At 38.0% G+C, this 19580-nt stretch overlaps 1 protein-coding gene across 2 annotated transcripts in view; it reads left to right on the plus strand.

Moving 5' to 3' along the window:
* col4a3 (collagen, type IV, alpha 3) overlaps positions 1 to 16333 on the plus strand; it is a 47421-nt gene extending 31088 nt beyond the window's left edge. For both annotated transcript variants that reach the window (XM_082179081.1, XM_082179082.1), the window contains 43 exons: positions 79 to 141; positions 234 to 269; positions 621 to 668; positions 848 to 922; positions 1067 to 1111; positions 1229 to 1291; positions 1577 to 1621; positions 2606 to 2659; positions 3212 to 3253; positions 3460 to 3541; positions 3987 to 4022; positions 4110 to 4274; positions 4391 to 4480; positions 4760 to 4855; positions 5017 to 5087; positions 5247 to 5435; positions 5565 to 5733; positions 6137 to 6229; positions 6321 to 6425; positions 6639 to 6733; positions 7075 to 7225; positions 7381 to 7494; positions 7636 to 7803; positions 7923 to 8012; positions 8126 to 8260; positions 8401 to 8499; positions 8577 to 8666; positions 8777 to 8916; positions 9029 to 9155; positions 9311 to 9391; positions 9540 to 9641; positions 9719 to 9766; positions 9857 to 10042; positions 10659 to 10789; positions 11724 to 11796; positions 11918 to 11989; positions 12123 to 12248; positions 12337 to 12435; positions 13618 to 13830; positions 13966 to 14143; positions 14337 to 14451; positions 14567 to 14739; positions 14881 to 16333. In XM_082179081.1, coding sequence (XP_082035207.1) covers positions 79 to 141; positions 234 to 269; positions 621 to 668; positions 848 to 922; positions 1067 to 1111; positions 1229 to 1291; positions 1577 to 1621; positions 2606 to 2659; positions 3212 to 3253; positions 3460 to 3541; positions 3987 to 4022; positions 4110 to 4274; positions 4391 to 4480; positions 4760 to 4855; positions 5017 to 5087; positions 5247 to 5435; positions 5565 to 5733; positions 6137 to 6229; positions 6321 to 6425; positions 6639 to 6733; positions 7075 to 7225; positions 7381 to 7494; positions 7636 to 7803; positions 7923 to 8012; positions 8126 to 8260; positions 8401 to 8499; positions 8577 to 8666; positions 8777 to 8916; positions 9029 to 9155; positions 9311 to 9391; positions 9540 to 9641; positions 9719 to 9766; positions 9857 to 10042; positions 10659 to 10789; positions 11724 to 11796; positions 11918 to 11989; positions 12123 to 12248; positions 12337 to 12435; positions 13618 to 13830; positions 13966 to 14143; positions 14337 to 14451; positions 14567 to 14739; positions 14881 to 14950 — 4443 coding nt within the window. In that variant the 3' untranslated portion in view covers positions 14951 to 16333. The remainder of the gene's footprint in view (positions 1 to 78; positions 142 to 233; positions 270 to 620; positions 669 to 847; positions 923 to 1066; positions 1112 to 1228; positions 1292 to 1576; positions 1622 to 2605; positions 2660 to 3211; positions 3254 to 3459; positions 3542 to 3986; positions 4023 to 4109; positions 4275 to 4390; positions 4481 to 4759; positions 4856 to 5016; positions 5088 to 5246; positions 5436 to 5564; positions 5734 to 6136; positions 6230 to 6320; positions 6426 to 6638; positions 6734 to 7074; positions 7226 to 7380; positions 7495 to 7635; positions 7804 to 7922; positions 8013 to 8125; positions 8261 to 8400; positions 8500 to 8576; positions 8667 to 8776; positions 8917 to 9028; positions 9156 to 9310; positions 9392 to 9539; positions 9642 to 9718; positions 9767 to 9856; positions 10043 to 10658; positions 10790 to 11723; positions 11797 to 11917; positions 11990 to 12122; positions 12249 to 12336; positions 12436 to 13617; positions 13831 to 13965; positions 14144 to 14336; positions 14452 to 14566; positions 14740 to 14880) is intronic.
* The last annotated feature ends 3247 nt before the right edge of the window (positions 16334 to 19580 follow it).

Raw genomic sequence — 19580 nt, forward strand, 5'->3', positions numbered from 1 at the left:
TATCTTTAATGTAATTCCATATTGTTGTATTCAGTGTCAGTGTTTTGAATGAGATTCTGATTGGTTGTGGATCTACAGGGTCCACTAGGATTGCCAGGATTACCAGGACCAGTGGGACCAGAGGGGCCTAGAGGTCCACCAGTAAGTTGTTCAGAGCTTTTATATCCTCTCATTATGATTAATATCATGATTACATTGTTGCCGTATTGATTTAACTCTGTAATTATTTTTAGGGAATAGAAGGCATTCCTGGATTACAAGGAGAGAAGGTTAGTTCTGATTAGCTCATGATAAAATGTCAGACCAATGTCAAGAACCGGGTATACTTAATTTTCCTCATTCTGCTCCGCTTGCACACAGTTGAGTGTGCAAGCCTTTCGAAGTATACTTCTTTGGCCGTGAGCGCGTGCACAATGTCTAGTGGACTTTGTTTTCAAGCACTCAATTTACTCGCGCACATGCTCTGTTGTATGCGCACCGTCCGCACAGACCGTGTGCGAACGTCCATGAACCCTCCTGATGATGAAACTGCCGGTCCGCTGTGGAACGTGGATAACCGAAGCAAACTTTGGGCTTTAGTATGTATGTTTGTATGTGTAACATTTTTGTGTTGCATATAGGGTCAAGAGGGTCGGACCATGGGAATACCTGGACCCATAGGTCAAAAGGTCAGTATTTTCATCTTTACTTTTGAGCTTTTGCTTATTCTTACAAAACAAGCATGTCTGACACTTACAGTATGTGAATGTGTAGGGTAAGCCAGATGAATAATCTGATTTAAATTGAATTATGCTCTCTATAAGATGATTATATAAACTCTAAAATTCATTGCGGGGCTTTTTTGTAGGGGGATAGAGGACCACCTGGTGTACCAGGACAAAAAGGTGTAAAGTTATTTGTATCAGGACCAAAGGAGCCTAAGGTAACATTTCCCATAAAAGTAATTAATTGGAGTTTTATTTATTTATGTATTTCAAAATCCAGTTTTACACTATAATAAAAATGTCTTGATTGTATTACAAAATGATTTGAATTTTGTGAAAAATCACTCTCTTTTTGGTTTCAGGGTGACAGTGGGGATTTTGGAGACACTGGATGCCCTGGGTCAATTGTGAGTTACAAGGCCACTTTTTTAAAGTTTTTTCTTCTGCTGTTTAAATCGTTTATTTCATTGGGATTGCTTTAAGTTACTTCATCATTCATAAAGCCCAACTGCTGTATTCTGCAGGGTCTTCGTGGTCGTCCTGGTCCTAAGGGGCAGAAAGGGGAAAGCGGAGAGCCTGGGGCTCCGGTAAATAACTAAATAAAGAGAGAGAGAGAGAGAGAGAGAGAGAGAGAGACAATGGAGACTCATTCTCTCCCAATTTGTCCTTAAACTTGTTCTCATCAAGTTCAAATGTTTGGCATCAAACAAGATTTAAAATATATATATTTAAAATGTCACACAACAATAATCCTTCTATATATATATATATATATATATATATATATATATATATATATATATATATATATATATATATATATATATATATATATATATAACAATTTGTAATTATGTATTGATTTTTTTTAGGGGAAACTTGGAAAGGATGGGCTGCAAGGAGAGATAGGCCCTAAGGTAAGCATTAAATATTTTACAGTGGCCCATCAGAAAAAAATGACATGGATTTTTTGTTATCTTTCCTTGAGGTTCAATTTTAGGTTTTGAGGTTTAGGAATTTGAGGGTTTATTTTGCATACTAAAAAAACTAATATGCAGGAAAATTACAATTTTCAACCTTCATTCTGTCTCAAATGATCCGTTTTTAAAGGACAAGCTCCTTTAAAGGCTTGTCAGTAAATGGCCCCTGTTATGATTGGCTAACTGTTTAAACAGGACGTGTCAAAGCTAACATTCTTTTTACTCTTTGTCCTGTTGTCGTGTGAAGTGCTTGGAGTATGTCAGAAATTGAAAGGGTATCTGTATACTGTATCCAGTGTAAACAGTGACAGTGATTATAACGGGTTCTATTTGCTTTTGTATAGACAGATGTTATCTGTTATATAAATTGTCTCTGGTTAAAGTCACCATGACAATTCTTATTGTTCTTTTTTTCATTCTTTAATTTTTTTTATGGAGTATTGCAGCTTTTATTATAAATGTTTTATTCATGCACATAATTTCTTTTTTTAATTAATAATCATATTCTTTAATCAAAATAACATCCCCTCCTTCTTCCAGCGACAACCTGTCTCTCACATGAGATCACAGCAATAGCAAAGCACAATTCAATTCCAGATGGACAAAATCAAGTCCCGCCCTAATTTTTTCTTGTTCGAGAAGCCAGGATAGAGAATATAGATACGGATATATGTTCACACTACCAGCGACTTTGTCACTGCATGTTGCTAGTGGCCAGAGGTGGACAACATTACAAGTAAAAGTTGTAAAGACCGATTTTTACTTAAGTAAAAGTACAGAAGTACTTGATTTTAAAAATACTTGAGTATCAAAAGTAAAAAGTACATTTCAATGCATTGTTTTATTATTGTTGCATTGTTACAGTACCTTATGTTGATCAATAGATATTTATTATGACCAAGAGTTTTTTTTTTTTCCTAGGGAGTGCCTGGAGATGTGGGATATCAAGGAGCTACTGGGATAGCAGGGGAAATGGTATTTATCTGTCTGTCTGTTGTGCAGTCATGTGCTACATACCATGTAGGGTTCGGTCTTACTTTGGTTGGCAAGCCAAAATAAAAAATAAAAAAAAATAGGGTTTCACTTTATTTTGATGGTCCTTTTAACACATTCTGTTGTCTAGAAGTAACATTGCACCTACATGTCTACTAACTCTCATTAGAGTATTAGTAGAGTATTAGTAGACTGGTAGGGTTAGAATAAGTTGACATGTAGTTGCAAAGTTACTTATAGTCAGTAGAGTGTCTGTTGGAGGACCATCACAATAAAGAGTTATCAGATATTAAGCAGACAGTACACTAATACTCTAATGAGAGTTAGTTGACATGTAGTTGCAAAGTTACTTATAGTCAACAGAATGTTCAAAAGGGCCCATCAAAATAAAGTGTTACCAAATATAGTTGGCTATTTTAGGTGCAGTTGAGCAGTGCCCTCTAATGAGTGGACTTTTTAAATAGAATCTCAATCTTTCTTTAAATTCTTTATACTTTAATTCATTAATCTGTTTTTGTGTGTGTGTGTCTTCAGGGTCTTAAGGGTGACCCCGGTGCCCCTGGTGACCGTGGAGAGGTAGTGAAACTTTCACTTATGGCAATCTGCAGATGTTTAATCTCACTTTAATCACGTCATATTGCCTGTGGCAATGAAACTCTTTATTCTACTTCATTAGCTGATGATGATGATGAAGTAATAATAATATCTGTCTCTTTACATTTAAAAAGGAATTAATATTTTTGTAACTTATTGATGAAGTGTTATGTAAATTTGTATTTTAGCTCATTATAATTGATACGGAGATCAAAGGTCAAAAAGGTATTCCTGGGCCACCAGGACCTCCTGGTCTACAAGGTAGTGAAGGTTAGTAATCAAATTAATTAAAACTACTTTCATTCAAAGATAACCAACAAAACCAGTTAAATATGCCATGAACTGGTTTTCTTTCATTGATCAAAAGTGGTTTCCAACATTGATAATAATAATAAATGTTGCTTGAGCAGCAAATCAGCATATTAGAATGATTTCTGAAGGATCATGTGATACTGAAGACTGGAGTAATGATGCTGAAAACTCAGCTTTGACATCACAGGAATAAAATACATTTTAAATTATATTAAAATAGAAAACTGGTACAATATTGCTGTTTTATTGTGTTTTTTAACAAATGAATGCAGCCTTGCAAAAAAACGAAATCAACTCTGAACATTCGAATGACATTGTATGTAATAATTAGCAATAATTATTCTTATTTTATTAAGCCAAAGTATATAACCAAATGTTGTTATCTCTGGTATCTTTTTTAAAGGTTTCAATGGTTTTCCTGGACCTCCTGGTCCTCCAGGTAATTGATAGTAGTAGTCTCTTTTTTACACGCACACAAATATACACATATACAAACGCTAACTTTCTATTTGCTCAAATATGTCAGGGACTGGCATACCAGGACCTAATGGAAAACAAGGTCCCCAAGGGTTTAGAGGTGTGAAAGGGGGAAAAGGAGAACCTGCACCTGACATCAGAGGACCCAAAGGACGTGATGGCCAACCAGGGGAACGAGGACCCCCTGGTGACCCTGGACCTCCAGGAGCTACACGTAACTGTCTTTTGTCAAAGACTGCAATCTTCAGTTTATTTGATTTACCAAGCTTGACTGTTGTGCATGACTGTTTGACATGACACTGTTTGTGTGCTCCTCTCCTGCATCCCCAGAAGTCAAAGGTCGCTTGGGACCAAAAGGGCTCAAGGGTGTCAAAGGCCTAACAGGCCCTGAGGGTCTGCATGGAGATCCTGGAAAACCAGGTGAGATTCACTCTTTTCATGGTGTATGTTAAAAGAAATATTTCAGGTTCAATGGTTAAATTAAGCTCATTACTACTGAAAACAACTTAGATTAATTATTTGCTATGTCTTTCCCCATAAGAACTATTTTCTAAGGTAAACGGCAGCATGCCACAAATGTTGCTCATATAGTTGGACCTAAAACATTCCTTTAAATAAAGTGTATGTTACATGAATGCATAAAGTACAACCAGTAAACATGCTAATCACCTAAAGCTGTTTTCAATTATTTTAATACAGGAGAGCAAGGAGAACTTTGCAGACTGTGTGCTGCTTCTGCTGCTGACCCTGGACCTCCAGGACCACCTGGAGTTTCAGGCGAACTTGGAAATCCAGGTGAAGTCATTATGTAACATCTTTACAACATCTATAACAGCCTTTGAGGAAACCTCCTATGGTGCATCCATATTGGTGCATCTCTGCTTTAAAGCACTTTTTTATTTAATTGATTTGGTTTGGTTTCAGTAACAGACCTCAAACTCAATTTGTTTGTGCAGGTCTTGGAGGAGTTCAAGGCATTAAAGGATGCCACGGCATCAAAGGTTCAGAGGGTCCACCGGGTTCTCCGGTCAGTTTAGCTGCATACTGCCACTAAACCCAATCATCATCCTCATAACTCAGCAAAAACTATAATTTGTCCACTCCCGTTATGCAGTTGGTATTGCAAACAAAGGTTTCATATTCTCAAGAACAATTGTCTATGATGTGAATTAAAATGTTTTCACAGGGTTTCTTAGGTCTTCCAGGATTTCCTGGGCCTCCAGGACCCAAAGGAGATCTAGGGATGAGATCTGAGATTGGGGAGAAAGGAGAGAAAGGAAACTGTGGTGGAGTAGGACCATTGGGGATAAAGGGGCAAGATGGTATGCCGGGCACCCCAGGCTTCAAAGGACCACCAGGAGCAAAAGGAAACCCAGTTAGTACTTGGAACTTGTTGTAATCATAAACTTTGAGATAACTGCTATAATGTTGGTATAAATTTGTGTAACCAATTTTAAAGCCACAAGTTTGGATGTTGACAAAACTTGAAACTGACTTTTTACAGAGTCCTCCAGGGCCTAAGGGCAACCAAGGAGATCCAGGGATTTGTGGGGGCCGTGGCTGCACAGGTCCAATGGGCAGCCAAGGGTCAATGGGTGTCGGGCAACCAGGAGCACCTGGAGAGAAAGGAAGTTTGGGAGTAGTGGGCCGGCAAGGAAATCCTGGAGAACCAGGTATGAACTGATGCAATGTATGATAAAATATGGGATGTTACTGAATAGTTTAACCCCATGAACTATGTAGAGGGTGTTGAGTAGAAAAGCTCACACTCACACCAAGCTTCAGAGGTCCCGCGTTTTGGAAATAGTTTTTGGTAAACTGTAGTTTTAAGGAGAAAATAGTCAACAATGATGTTGACTGATGAATTTGCACATGGCTTGTCTTACAGCATATTAAAAACACCACATATAAACAACATTTAAAAACTTGATTTTCACCACAGGGGGTCTTTAAAGCACATTCCTTTGTTGGAATACAAATGCAAAGCAGACACAGGCTTTCAAACAGTAGTAAAACTCAGAAGCAGGTGACCACTAGTGGTATTATAGGCTTAAATATTACAGTTGCATCCCACAGGTGAGAAAGGATCTCCAGGACCAGTACAAACAACACCTGGAGACCCAGGTGAGCCTGGACTGCCTGGTCCACCTGGTCTACCAGGACCTCCAGGTAAGCAGAGGGGATAAAAGATTTGGCAGATGGACAAGTAGACTGAGAACAGGATGTAGAATGGATAACCATGAATTAATGTATGTTTCAGGTAATGATGGTTGTGCTGGGGTTCAGGGATTTCCGGGATTGTGTGGTTTAAAAGGGGAGAAAGGACTGTCAATACCAGGAGTTCCTGGACTTACTGGTCCAAAAGGTGGGAAGAAACTTAAAGAAATAAAATAAGTCAACATAACCAAAAAAGTTTGTTTCTGATAAATCTACAAACAGCATTCATTAGTTTCAAATTAGACAAAAAATTATGGTTTTGCATCCAATTTTCCCTTGGCTGTTTAATGTTGTGGATGGGTGACTTCTAATGGTGCCACTCCTCTGTCTCACTCATCTCAATTTCTTCTCATTGTTGCAGGTGATAAGGGTGTGAAAGGGAAGCCAGGTCAACCTGGTTATGGAAGTGTAGGCCGTCCTGGCCCTCCAGGACCACCAGGAATGCCAGGCACGAAGGTCAGAGACTTGTTATATAGTGTCCATTTGTATGGACCAGTTTAATCATGTTTTATAGTGTGTTTTTGTCATTTTAAAGCTTGACAGTGGTCACTGTATGTTTTTGTTGTACAGAAAAGTAAAAAACAGTCCTCAAAATGACAGGTTTAGAACAATGGTCGTTTAAGAGGGTGATTAAATGAGGACAGAACTTTACATCAAAGGGTTTGTCATGAAGTTTTCATCATTCTGAAGTAAAATTAGCAAAAACGAATTTAACTGAGACGACATGAGTACAGTTGTGTTTTTTCTTTAAATCAGAATAAATTTAAATTCCATCCAAATTTAAATTCCATCCACAGGGAGAAATAACATTCGGCTCCCCAGGGCCCAAGGGTCGGCAAGGCCTGCCAGGAGATGAAGGGTGTCTTGGGCTACCAGGAATCTCTGGCCCTCCTGGATTATCAGGATGTCAAGGTCAAAGAGGAAGGGATGGACCACCAGGAGACCGTGGTTGGTGGATTCCATGCCAATGCATTTAATTACACAAGCACAATTCTTCCCTAAGGAATATGCAATAAACACAGCTATACATGCACACAAAATCTCTGTCCATCTACATTATACAGTATATCAGTCCATCTCTCACCTGCAGACTGTTCACACAGGTGCACTGGGTCTGGATGGTTTGCCAGGAGAAGCTGGTGTTCCAGGATGTTGTATGCCAGGAGCTAAAGGTGACGAAGGGCCCTCAGGCATCAGAGGACTAGATGGACCCACTGGTAAGAAAATCCAATATTTGTAGATTTTAAAATATATAACTAGATATTAAAGTGAATGAATTGATGGCAAAGGTCACTATCAAGATAGCAGTTTGTACAAATCCCCACAATGGTGTCCACTGTGACATATATTGTCTTTAGGGCTGCAAGGGCTGAAGGGGCCAAAAGGTGAAACTGGATTACCTGGAATGGGTTTACCTGGTATACAAGGTGTGTTTGGGATACCTGGGGAAAGTGGACAGTCTGGTTTGGTTGGTATCCGGGGACCAAAAGGTTTCCAAGGTCGGGATGGTTCTCCAGGCTTTCCAGGTACTCAACCTCCAAGTTTTTGGAACATGGAGACTGGTCAAACAATTAATGACCAGATACTATTTCCCAAAACACATCATCCAATTTAAGCTTTTTCTAAGTGCTTTGTTTTGTTTCAGGTACACAGGGAGGTCAGGGGAGTCCTGGAATGTTTGGTCCACCTGGAGTAGATGGAAATCCTGGACCACCAGGGCTCCCGGGACCTAAAGGTTCGAACATACACACATACAAATCTAGCAAAGATTTTTTGTTCAAGGTGCTTTTTTTCTTTTATATTGGTAAAATTAGTCCTATTATAATGATGGTTATGGTCTGTCATCAGGTTTAATGGGTAGGAATGGAGTGCCTGGTGACACAGGAAAACCCGGGGAATTAGGAGACCCTGGGACCTGTGGTCCAAAGGGACTGCCATCAAATATTATGTGTCCAGGGAATCCCGGTGACCCTGGCCTACCAGGTGACCCTTTCAACATCTGGTTTCCACTTCTGTTAAATATGCAAGGCTTTATGTCTATACATTCAGTTTGTCTGTTCCTCGATTCGTTTTCTGTAAGCTCAACCCTGTTGATGGAACTGCAACACCTCCATGTGTTTTAGGTCTTCTTGGTCTACCTGGCTCCAAAGGGGAATTAGGATTCCCAGGCAACTGTGGACAATGTGGGAAGAATGGAGTTCCAGGATTTCCTGGTCCACCAGGTATAGATGCTTAAATCCAAAACCTTGCTGTCCACATTAGAACATAGTCCATATGTACAAACCTTCTTTTTTGCCAGGCCCTCCTGGTGACCCTGGCCAGAATGGGCTTCCAGGAAATCGGGGTCTTGATGGAAACTTTGGGGATCCAGGAGTTATGGGGTTTCCAGGCAAGTTCATGAACGCTTGTTAATCTAACCCTGGTTTCAACACCATGATGCTTCAGATGTATTTTCCATAAGCCGTTTCACATATGCAAATGTGTGTGTTTGTCCCACAGGAGTGAAAGGCCTCAAAGGTTTACCTGGTGTTCGTGGGGAGAATGGGACTCCTGGTGTCCGAGGGCCAAATGGACCAAAGGGGAACAGAGGTGAACCCAGCCCCTCTGGGCCAGGGCTTCCAGGACTACCTGGTGAGAAGGTATCAATTTCCATAGTTCATTTCTCATTGTTGAAAAAAGTGGCATTTGCCTTTTAAGGTAGGACCCTAACCCAGTACCCACTCCCTTGCTTTCTGTTTCTTATTCTGTAAGGGTGAGCCAGGCTGTCCAGGGGGTAGAGGGGGAAAGGGTGACAAGGGTATATGTGGGACAAATGGTCTCCCAGGTTCCTCAGGGGTTCCTGGGGAAAGAGGCGAAACTGGAGTACCAGGAGATCCAGGTATTCATTTATACAGTACAACTGAATCCTTTTAATTTAATACTCATTGAAATATTTTTGATTACATCATTTCCAATATATATATATATATTCATCCCATCACTTTCTCAAAGACACATGAAGTATTATCCTGTTATCCAATGTCACATTGTTAGGACCTCCAGGAGCTACTGGTGATGAGGGTTTAGATGGGCTTCCAGGTCCACCTGGATGTGAAGGGCCCTCGGGTCCACCGGGTACGATCCAATTCTAGCATTAAATTATCCCCTTCTGTTAATTGCATTGTAACTTAAATTACCAAGAATATATATTCTGTAAAACATGATGAAATCACACTACTGGTTTGTTGTTGTTTTCCAGTCATATATCTCTATGTTTATTAAGGTGTTCCTGGTTCAGCTGGAGATCCTGGGTCTTCAGGATTTCGAGGAGCTCAAGGCAGAGATGGCATTCCAGGATCTGCTGGAGATAAAGGAGATAGAGGGAGTAAGATGTCACACACAAACACACACGTTCACATGAAGGAATTTTCTAATTAATCATTCTTGATTTTGTTCTTTTAGGTACTAAGAATGGGGATCCTGGCCCACCTGGCTTCAAGGGTGAGAAAGGTAAGTCCACGATTAGAAAGCCTACCCTTCTAACATGCAGATCTTAATCACTTATCCATGCTAACACTTTATGTGTATGTTTAATTTCAGGTACTAAAGGCTGTTCTGGACCCTCAGGGCCATCTGGGCCACCAGGTCCCTGCGGTCCAACTGGAGTTACTGGTCCTCCGGGCAAACCAGGAGATATGGGGCGACAAGGGTGCATAGGTCCACCTGGTGTCTGTATTAGTGGTCCAAAAGGGGAGCGAGGACCTAATGGATTACCTGGCCCACCAGGTGATTAGTTGTTCTTTATAATGAGTAATGTGCTTTCTTACTATTGATAGTACCAAGGGTTAATATTTCTTTTAAATCCTTTACCCCATTATACTTGCTTTGCTTACGGACATGAAAGATACCTCAAATTATCAAGTGTGTCAGAGAGATGTGTGCTATTGCTTTTCTAAGTGGTCAGACTTACCTGGTGGAGACTTACCCTGATTTGTACCTGGTGGATGATAAAGAAACATAGAGAAAAACATATAGACTTGGGGTGGGTTATTTTGTAGGTCCAAAGCAATGACATAGCAACCACCTAAAGGCCCTAGATACCACAATAACACACTAAAAGCCACTCAAGACACTGGCTACCACCAGCAAAACCCTGGTATCGTTGTAGTGAGTTTTTGTGTGTGCAGACACCACTCTTTAGGTTTGATATTAATCTAATTGGAAATGTGTCCTGACAATGCATGTAAATAAATAGACTAAATGTAGATTCTTCATGAAAAATGTCATATTTATGGTTCTCGCAACATCTATAGTGCTTAGCAGCCTGCTATTGTTTACTCTTAACCTGCTATTAATTACTGATCAGATGTCTTCTGTTGTTTCTGTGTATTTTTAAATACAGGTCTCAGAGGACCATGTGGCCCTACTGGTGACCCCGGTCCAGGCCTAAAGGGAGATAAAGGCAGCGACGGGCCCCAGGGACTTTTGGGGCCACCCGGTTGTGCTGGTGATCGAGGTGTTCTTGGTGAACCAGTAAGTGGTCAACTAGATCTCTATCAATTTATTGATATACTGTTGGCTTTTATGAAGTTGTTTATATTTATATTTTTAGATTTAAGTCTGCAGAACCAGGAAGAAATATTCCATAATAATTACTGTTAGCTGAAGAACCGCCATTTTCAAAAGCATTTATAGTTATTATTTCGATTTGAAAATGTGAATCTGTGTTATTTTAGTACTATTTATTTATAAACTATTATAGTGTTTTAATATTGTTAATATTTTGAATTGGATTACATTTTTATATTTTCATTATTTGTTTCAATTAGTTGCCAAGGGAATTTTAGATTCAAGTTCTTCATCTAATATTTATATTTTATTTTATTTCAGATTTATTTCAATTACCGATAATAATAATTTTTGAGTTTGAGTTTGAGATTTATTTAAAGGCCCCCTAAAACCAAAATGTAAGTTTTTTATTTTTTAGTATGAATATGTTAGCCTTAAGGTTATGAATGAGCTGGTTTGTTCCAAAACAATGACAAAATTCTCATTTAGGAGATACAAGCATTCAAAACTTACAGTCTCTCACTTCTGCTTAAATGAATCACGTATTTTTGTGAGACCACCGCAGACTTAAGCTTCTCATCACATCTTCTATCTAATCAAATAGAATCTAACGAATCATCAGCGCTCAGATTTGCTTCCATGGTGCTGTCAAGTATTGACTTGGCAAGAACGCTATTGGCTATTTGAAAAGGGGGAGGAGCCATTCGATATGTCCCGCCTTAGCTTCCTGTTTCAGTGGAAATTACGTCAGCGCAACATACAAAGCTGCACGTTCCAAGGCACTTCAGTGGGCCTTTAAAGCACTGATGTGAATCTGATTCACATAGAATGTGTTGTTGAATAAATTGTGGAGTTTGTTTGTTAGATCCAGACCTGAGATAAACTGTAATGTTTTCAGGGGAGAGATGGATATCCTGGTTTCAAGGGTCTGAAAGGAAATATGGGGCCATTGGGTTGTGCTGGACCAGTTGGTAAGAAATCTCAATTAAATTGGAATTTATTGAAATGAAAATAAATCTTCAATTAGTTAAATAGAATGACTGGTAGATAAATATTCATTTTATTTAAAGTTTTTCTATACTTGCATTATAGGCCTAAAAGGAAATTGTGGTCCAATTGGGCTTCCTGGATTAAAAGGTTGTAAAGGACCTCCTGGAATTAAAGGTATATTTTATATACTGGTATACTAACATATTAAAAAAGAAGCCATTGCAGTTTGTTGTGTTTTATATATATATATATATTTTACGAGCAAATCTGAAAATGTTTCCCCTCTTTTTGTGTAATGATTATTTAGGGCCAAAAGGTTATGATGCTGTGGGTGAAGTCATCTGTAGCCCCGGTGAGCCTGGTTTGCCTGGAAAAGTCGGGGAGAAAGGAGAACCAGGAGAACTTGGACCTAAAGGATTACGTGGTCCAGAAGGTACAACACCACAAACTCAAATCATTATCTAATTTTCTCTGATGTTTAATGAATACATCTTGTATTTGCATAATTCCCCACCTTTTAGGAGCGCAAGGTCAGAAGGGATATACAGGTGCAGACGGAGGTGTTGGACCAGAGGGGAGGCCTGGACCGAAGGGAGACACTGGCCCACCAGGACAACAAGGTAAGTCTTAAAGATAGTACGCCTAGAAGTTTGGACTCTTCTATTTGAACTATAGCTAATTGTAAACTACCATAAAAAAAAAAAAACATTTGGTTGGTAAGGTTTTTAATGTTTTTGAAAGAAGTCTCTCATGCTCATCAAGGCTGAATTTATTTATTTAGTATTATTGTTAAATATTATTGCTATTACAAATAACTGTTTTCTGTACATTTTCAAATACAATTAATTCATGTGATCAAAGCTGAATTTTCAGCATCATTACTCCAGTCTTCAGTGTCACTTGATCCTTCAGAAATCATTCTGATTTGCTGATTTGCTGCTCAAGATACATTTCTTATTATTACAAAAGTTGAAAACGGATGTGCTGCTTAATATTTTTTGTGGAAAATCTATACCAAAATGTATTTAAAATACATTCATTTCATACTAAGTATACTACAAAACCATTAACATATTTACTGACATATCGCTTGATAATTACTGATATAAATATTATAATTAAACTTTATTTGGAGTACTTCTTTATTGCACAATGCACATTTCTTAATATTAAGTCTAAAATGTGTTTTAATATCACTATTACTAAGGATAGTATGATCATTGTATAATATAAGTCTTTAAATGCAAGGTATTTAAAGTGTACCTCAAGTGTACTTGCAATAGTTCCATTTTATCACAATCTAATAGACATCTTTAGTTGAAACCTCAGCACTATTCCTGGATAACTAAAGTGCATTAAGTACAAAATTAGTTGTTCCAATTTAGCAGACTTTAAGTATATCAGTTTAGTATATCAGTTTAAATAATTTTAACAGTACAATTGCAGGGTATTTATAAGTACATAAATATTCAAATGTATTTGTAGTATACTTAGCATAAAATAATTGTATTTCAAATGTATTTTGGTATATTTATTTTTCACTAGGGTAATATTGTCATGTATCATTTTATGATCAGGATTCTTTGATGAATAGAAGGTTTAAAAGAACAGCATTAATATGTAATAGAATTTTTTTTGTTACATTATAAATGTCTTTACTGTTACTTTCGATCAGTTTAATGCATTCTTGCTGAATGAAAGTATTGAAAACTTGTTTTAGGTGACATCTGTCAAAAAATTCCCAGTAAAAAAGCCAAATGCCATCATGTAAAAAACAACAACAACCTTGTTTGCCTTCCAAGGTCCTTATGGTTTGCCAGGCGAAGAGGGTGCCAAGGGCTCACAGGGTCCACCTGGGCGAAAACTAAGAAATGGGAATGGAGACGGATTTCTTTTTACCAGGCATAGCCAGACAATAGAAGTACCAGTCTGTCCTTTTGGGTCAAAACTTCTGTACTCTGGATATTCACTTCTCTTCATCAACGGCAATAACGTCGGCCATGGACAAGACTTAGGCATGAAACACAGACAGAACATTCATATGACAACTCTCAAACGAATACACAATGCAAATGGACACATTTACACACACAACAAATCTGAGCACAGAAATTCAGATTTTCACAATCTGGTTGCTTGTGTGTTTGTAGGAACTCTGGGAAGCTGTTTGCCAATGTTCTCCACCATGCCTTTCCTGGTCTGTAATCATAACGACACTTGTCTCTACGCCTCTCGAAATGATTACTCCTATTGGCTGTCTACAGACACGCCGAAGTCTGCAAACGAGGAGTTGATTTTTGGAGATCCATTGGCACGGCATATCAGCAGGTAAACACACAGCCTGTGTTTCCTCAGTAGTACTTGCGTTATTATACCTGTTGTTCTTAACGGCTGAGTCAGTTTGTGTTAAACTATAAGACATCCGTGGATAGATAATACGATAATAATATTAATAAAAACAGAGGAGTTAAACTCTCTCTCTCTCTCTCTCTCTCTCTCTCTCTCTCTTTCCTCCTCAAAGGTGTGCTGTGTGTGAGGCACCAGCTAATGTGATAGCAATTCACAGCCAGACCATTAATATCCCAAATTGTCCAACAGGATGGCTTCCAATATGGGAAGGTTACTCCTTTGCAATGGTAAGAGGCTGACAATTTTGACCAAGTATGGCAGTAAGGACATCATGAGATCAAAATCAAAGATTTAGTTCATGTTTATTATCTATCCATCTATCTATCCATCCATCCATCCTAGCAAACGGGGGCAGGTGCTGAAGGTACCGGACAACCCCTGGTCTCACCTGGATCCTGTCTGGAAGAATTCCGGAAGATTCCATTCATAGAGTGTCATGGTCGTGGCACCTGTAACTTCTATCCTGATTCCTACAGCTACTGGCTTGCATCACTTGACCCTAGCAGAATGTTCAGGTACACAAATTTAGAAGGTTAACGATATTTATTGAATTCGCTTTAGATTAAATGGGCGATTCTGAAATTTAAAGCATAGTTTTAAAAAGACTATTAAGTAAACAACATCAATGAACCTTTACCCTGTTTCTTGTTCTTCAGTATGCCTGTCCAACAGATAGCAAGAGATAAAGATATCATCAGCCGCTGTCGGGTCTGTATGAAGCAGTAGCCTTAAGGTCAGAGGTGACCTTGGTATGAGACTTGAACTATAAACTTCCACTTGTCAGTTCTCCATGACTTGTGTAACGTCGGTAGGATCCATGAAGTCAGCCCTCAAGTGTTTCAGCTGAGTAGTGATATGATACACCACCTGTCAAAAATGATTGATGGGTTTTTAATTAATGATCAGCGGCGGTTTCTTCATTAGGGCGATCGGGCGACGCACCACCAAAGTGTGAAAGGGACTTTTTCAATCACAATCTCATTCAACCACAGAGTTACGCTAGCAGTCACTCACTGTTGTTCTGCCTCTGGATATAGTCCAATCAGCGCCAAGTCACGTTCTGTGGAGTACCGCCTCTTTTTGGGCGATTTCACTATGGCCGAAAATCGGCCAGAGTGTTCCCATAGACTTACATTCAAAGATTTTTATTTTTTTTTAACTGCAGGCACTGCAATGCATTCTCTATGGGTTCCGGGAAGGCTCGCACTAACGTGCTTTCGTCATCATACGTAACCTTAACTTGTGCAGCGATTGGTGGAAACAAATATACCTCTAATAATATTTGTGACATCCAATAATTTCCTCAGTGCATAACTTACATTTCACGGACATATTCTCCATCTGTAAATGTTAGAAAGTCAATATTTCCAGTTTGCTTTCATGAGTGGGCGAGCTTTCTGCAAGCTAAACTTCCGTGAACGAGCGCCGCCGCGTGCATGCGCGCCGAACAGACGGAGCACAATAGAATAGGAGCGCAATTATTCTGACTATTTATACATTAGCACTAAATTATAAATATATTTAGCTAAAATATTTGTTGTTGAATATTTGTTGTTGTTGGTGAACATAAATGTGCTAGAGAATTTCAAACCTACGTGTGTATTTTTATGATATTAGCTTTGTTTTTGTTTTTTGTTTTTTTTAAGTTTAGTAAATTTAACTACTTCTTTAAAAAGCATTATTTTGTTTTTAGATTGTAATGTTGCAATGTTAGAATGTAATGTGATTTGACCCCTTTTTTGGATAGACTGCAGATAGACAGCAAGGTTACACTATGTTTGTTTTTATAACCTTCAATATGAACATTGTTTGTAGGACAATATTGATCAGTATATTAAATATATAGAAAAAAATTAAATACAGTTTTTTTTTATTCAAATAGAAAAATAATAATTAAATACACAGATTATACCATACATCACCATTTAGCCCAAAAATTCAGATTTATTTGGCAATTGGCTATTTCCCAACCCTACCGGCTGAAGTTTTAGCTAAACTTTAGGCTAATGATAGCTACATTATTATCACTGTTAAATTGTTATTTAACAATTAGCCTACATTCAGTCCTGGATTAATAATTCAGTTTGTTGAATTCACCAGCCGCCACTGTTAATGATGATTGATGGGTTGACCTTTTGACCTTAATTTAATAAAAAAAATAGAGATTAGTTCATTTTTTAGAACCGCGTGTGTGTGTGCGCGCGCAAAACAGCTTAGAAATGATATTAAATCATTTATTGATTTAATAAATTTTTGAAAATGTACAAATGTAGTTTTCTGTGATGGTCGTGTTTAGGTGTACGGGATAGAATATGCAGTTACAGTACAAAAATAATTATGGCTCCCGTCATAAAAATTGAAACCCCGCATGGACAAAACAATGCTGATTGAATCTTTTCATATAAATGAGATGTAAGACGACTAAGTACAGTTTTTCAACAATCTAAAGTTTTTGAACAGACATTGTTTAATTATACTTTAGGTCACCGTTAAACAAAATCATTACAGTAATCTTCTTAAAGATAAATAGAAGATGCGTATGTATTCAAACTTTAAAGATTTAAACAATCTTTCATTTTAAAAGATCATATTTAAACTTTTACGATTATGCTTTGAAATAAATTTAGTACGAACAAAACTTTGGCTCTGGAAAGGCGTTAGCAGACTAACATTACATATGCTGTGACATGATGCACAGAGGCTCATCTGGTCCGCAGGCTATACGAATACAATACATCCCATTGTACAAGGTCGTTCACAGGTCACCATTGAGTATTTTAAACATAGGGTGTTTTTCAGGATACACACATTAGTGCAATTGCTGTGTGTTGCGATTGATTTATTTTATACAAAGACATGTTCACGGCTGGATACAGACATCTATATGTTAGGAACTTTAATTTAAACTACATTTTAATACTTTGAAATAAATGTAGCACTAACAAACTTACACAATGTTTCACCAGTCAACCTGGTGTGGGAAACACTTCTGGAAACACTCTGAAATTTTATATTTAACTCATTGGATTTTTGTGATCCCATTCATACGTTGTATGTTAGGAGCTACTTCAACTCTCTAAAAATGCAAGATTGATTTTATTTATTCATCTAAAACTAAAATAATTGGTTCAGTAAGATATTTATATTATATATTTTATTTTACAAGCATTTCATTTATATACTTTTAAAGAACAGAATGTTTTTCAACTTTAGTTAAATTAGCAAGATATTTATTTTATATTATATTTTATATATTTATTTTATACAAATTTCATTTACACTTTTAAGGAAAAGAATGTTTTTCAACTTTAGTTAGTGTGATATATACAGCATTATTAGAAAAACTTTTTCTCACTTCCACTGTTCCCTCTGGAATGTGGATGAAGCCTGCATGTGACACGCATCCTGATATCTATAACTTCCACTATACCCTTATACTCTGACTTTATAACCGGGCCAAAGTTCAAATATTAAACAATACATACCCTTATACTCACAAGGTCATACACATATTATCCAATTATCCTTTTATTCAATTATCCTATTATTCAATTACACACAAGGTCACCGCTAGGGCAAGGGCAGGTCAAGGGCGGATCAAGGTCAACCCAAGGACAGGGGGGAGGGGCAAGGTCAAAAGGTCAACCCATCAATCATCATTAATTAAAACCCATCAATCATTTTTGACAGGTGGTGTATCATATCACTACTCAGCTGGAAACAACTGGTTATGAGTGACTTGTCATTATGTTCCTTGTGAACCAGTCAACGAGTGGAATGATACAGTTACGGGTGGAGCAACTGGTCATTTTTAAACACATTTCACCCAATCTGAACTTTTAAGGCTGGAATACACTGCACGACTTTTGCTCAGATTTTTGCCCCGATTTGCAGTTTAGATGAGTCGACAATAGTTGCCGAAAGTCTGCGCCAGTCTGCAGATTGGAGTTGACGAATTTGCGTACTGTATGATAGGCACAGACTTTTTAGCTTCAGAATATGATTCCATTTAGTCGGAGGCTATCAAAACACGAGCCGATTTTAGAACGCATATCTTAGCGTATGACGCGTCGCTACTGAAACCGAAGCTGTCCTCTATATACCAGTGTTGCAATACAAATACAATAACAATACAAAAGTGAATTAAAGGGATAGTTCACTTTGAAATAAATTTTTGGTATGTTTTAGCTTACCTCAAGGGCATCCAAGATGTAGGTGTCTTTTTTTCCGCAGTAGTTTCAATTTTGATATTTTTAGGTCAAACCGTTCTTGTCTGTCAGTCATATAATGCAGGTCGATGGTCACTGTCTCAAATAGACACAGAGCGAAACAAGCGGTTTGTGTGAGAAAATGAACAGTATTTATATCGTTTTTACCTCTTATACGCAGCCATGTCCAAGTGATCTGATCTGACGTGTACGCAGACTGGTGCATAGATATATACACTAGATGTCGCCTTAAATACATTCGTTCCAATGAACTGCCGTAGACAAGGCGACATCTAGTGTGTATATGTCTATGCACCAGTCTGCGTACACGTCAGATCAGATCACTTGGACATGGCTGCGTATAAGTGGTAAAAACGATATAAATACTGTTCGTTTTCTCACACAAACCGCTTGTTTCGCTCTGTGTCTAGTCTTAGGCCATCAATGTGTACTTACGATGGGGAATTGTTTAATTTGGACGACGGGGAATTGTTTTAATTTGGACTCTGTGCTTGCTCTTTGAGACAGTGACCATAGACCTGCATTATATGACTGACAGACAAGAACGGTTTGACCTAAAAATATCAAAATTGAAACTACTTCGGAAAAAAAGACACCTACATCTTGGATGCCCTTGAGGTAAGCTAAAACATACCAAAAATTAATTTCAAAGTGAACTATCCCTTTAACAGAACATGCGTAACAAATTAGCCTCAATATGTGACTAAAATAAAACAAGAATCACCTCTAACTCGCGTCTACCCACCCAAGGCTGCATCCAAAGTTTTTTCTTGCTACAACAGTTGTTTAAACTGTCATGCGTCTTCTAGCAACGTGTGTTTCTGTGCGAGTTTGTTGTGTTCGAATGACTTGGAAGTCTGGTAGTGCATGATCCTCAGCCGTTTAGAGAATGAAGTCCAGTGTTTCTCTGTAACCCTTTACAAAGTCGTCAAGTTTATCATCATGCCTAATGTTTTAAAATCTGTTCAGAAAGTTGTGTAGTGTATTCCAACCTTTAGTTGATTCTAACTTTTTTAAGGAACAAAAAACAAACAAAACAATGGAAGTTCATTGTATTGGATTTGCTCTTTCCTAAATCCAAGGTACCAGCCCAGTGGGTACCAGCTAAGGATTCTTCAGTGTCCCCC

Source organism: Leuciscus leuciscus (genome assembly GCF_965113295.1).
Source record: "Leuciscus leuciscus genome assembly, chromosome: 9".
Taxonomy (NCBI): domain Eukaryota; kingdom Metazoa; phylum Chordata; class Actinopteri; order Cypriniformes; family Leuciscidae; genus Leuciscus; species Leuciscus leuciscus.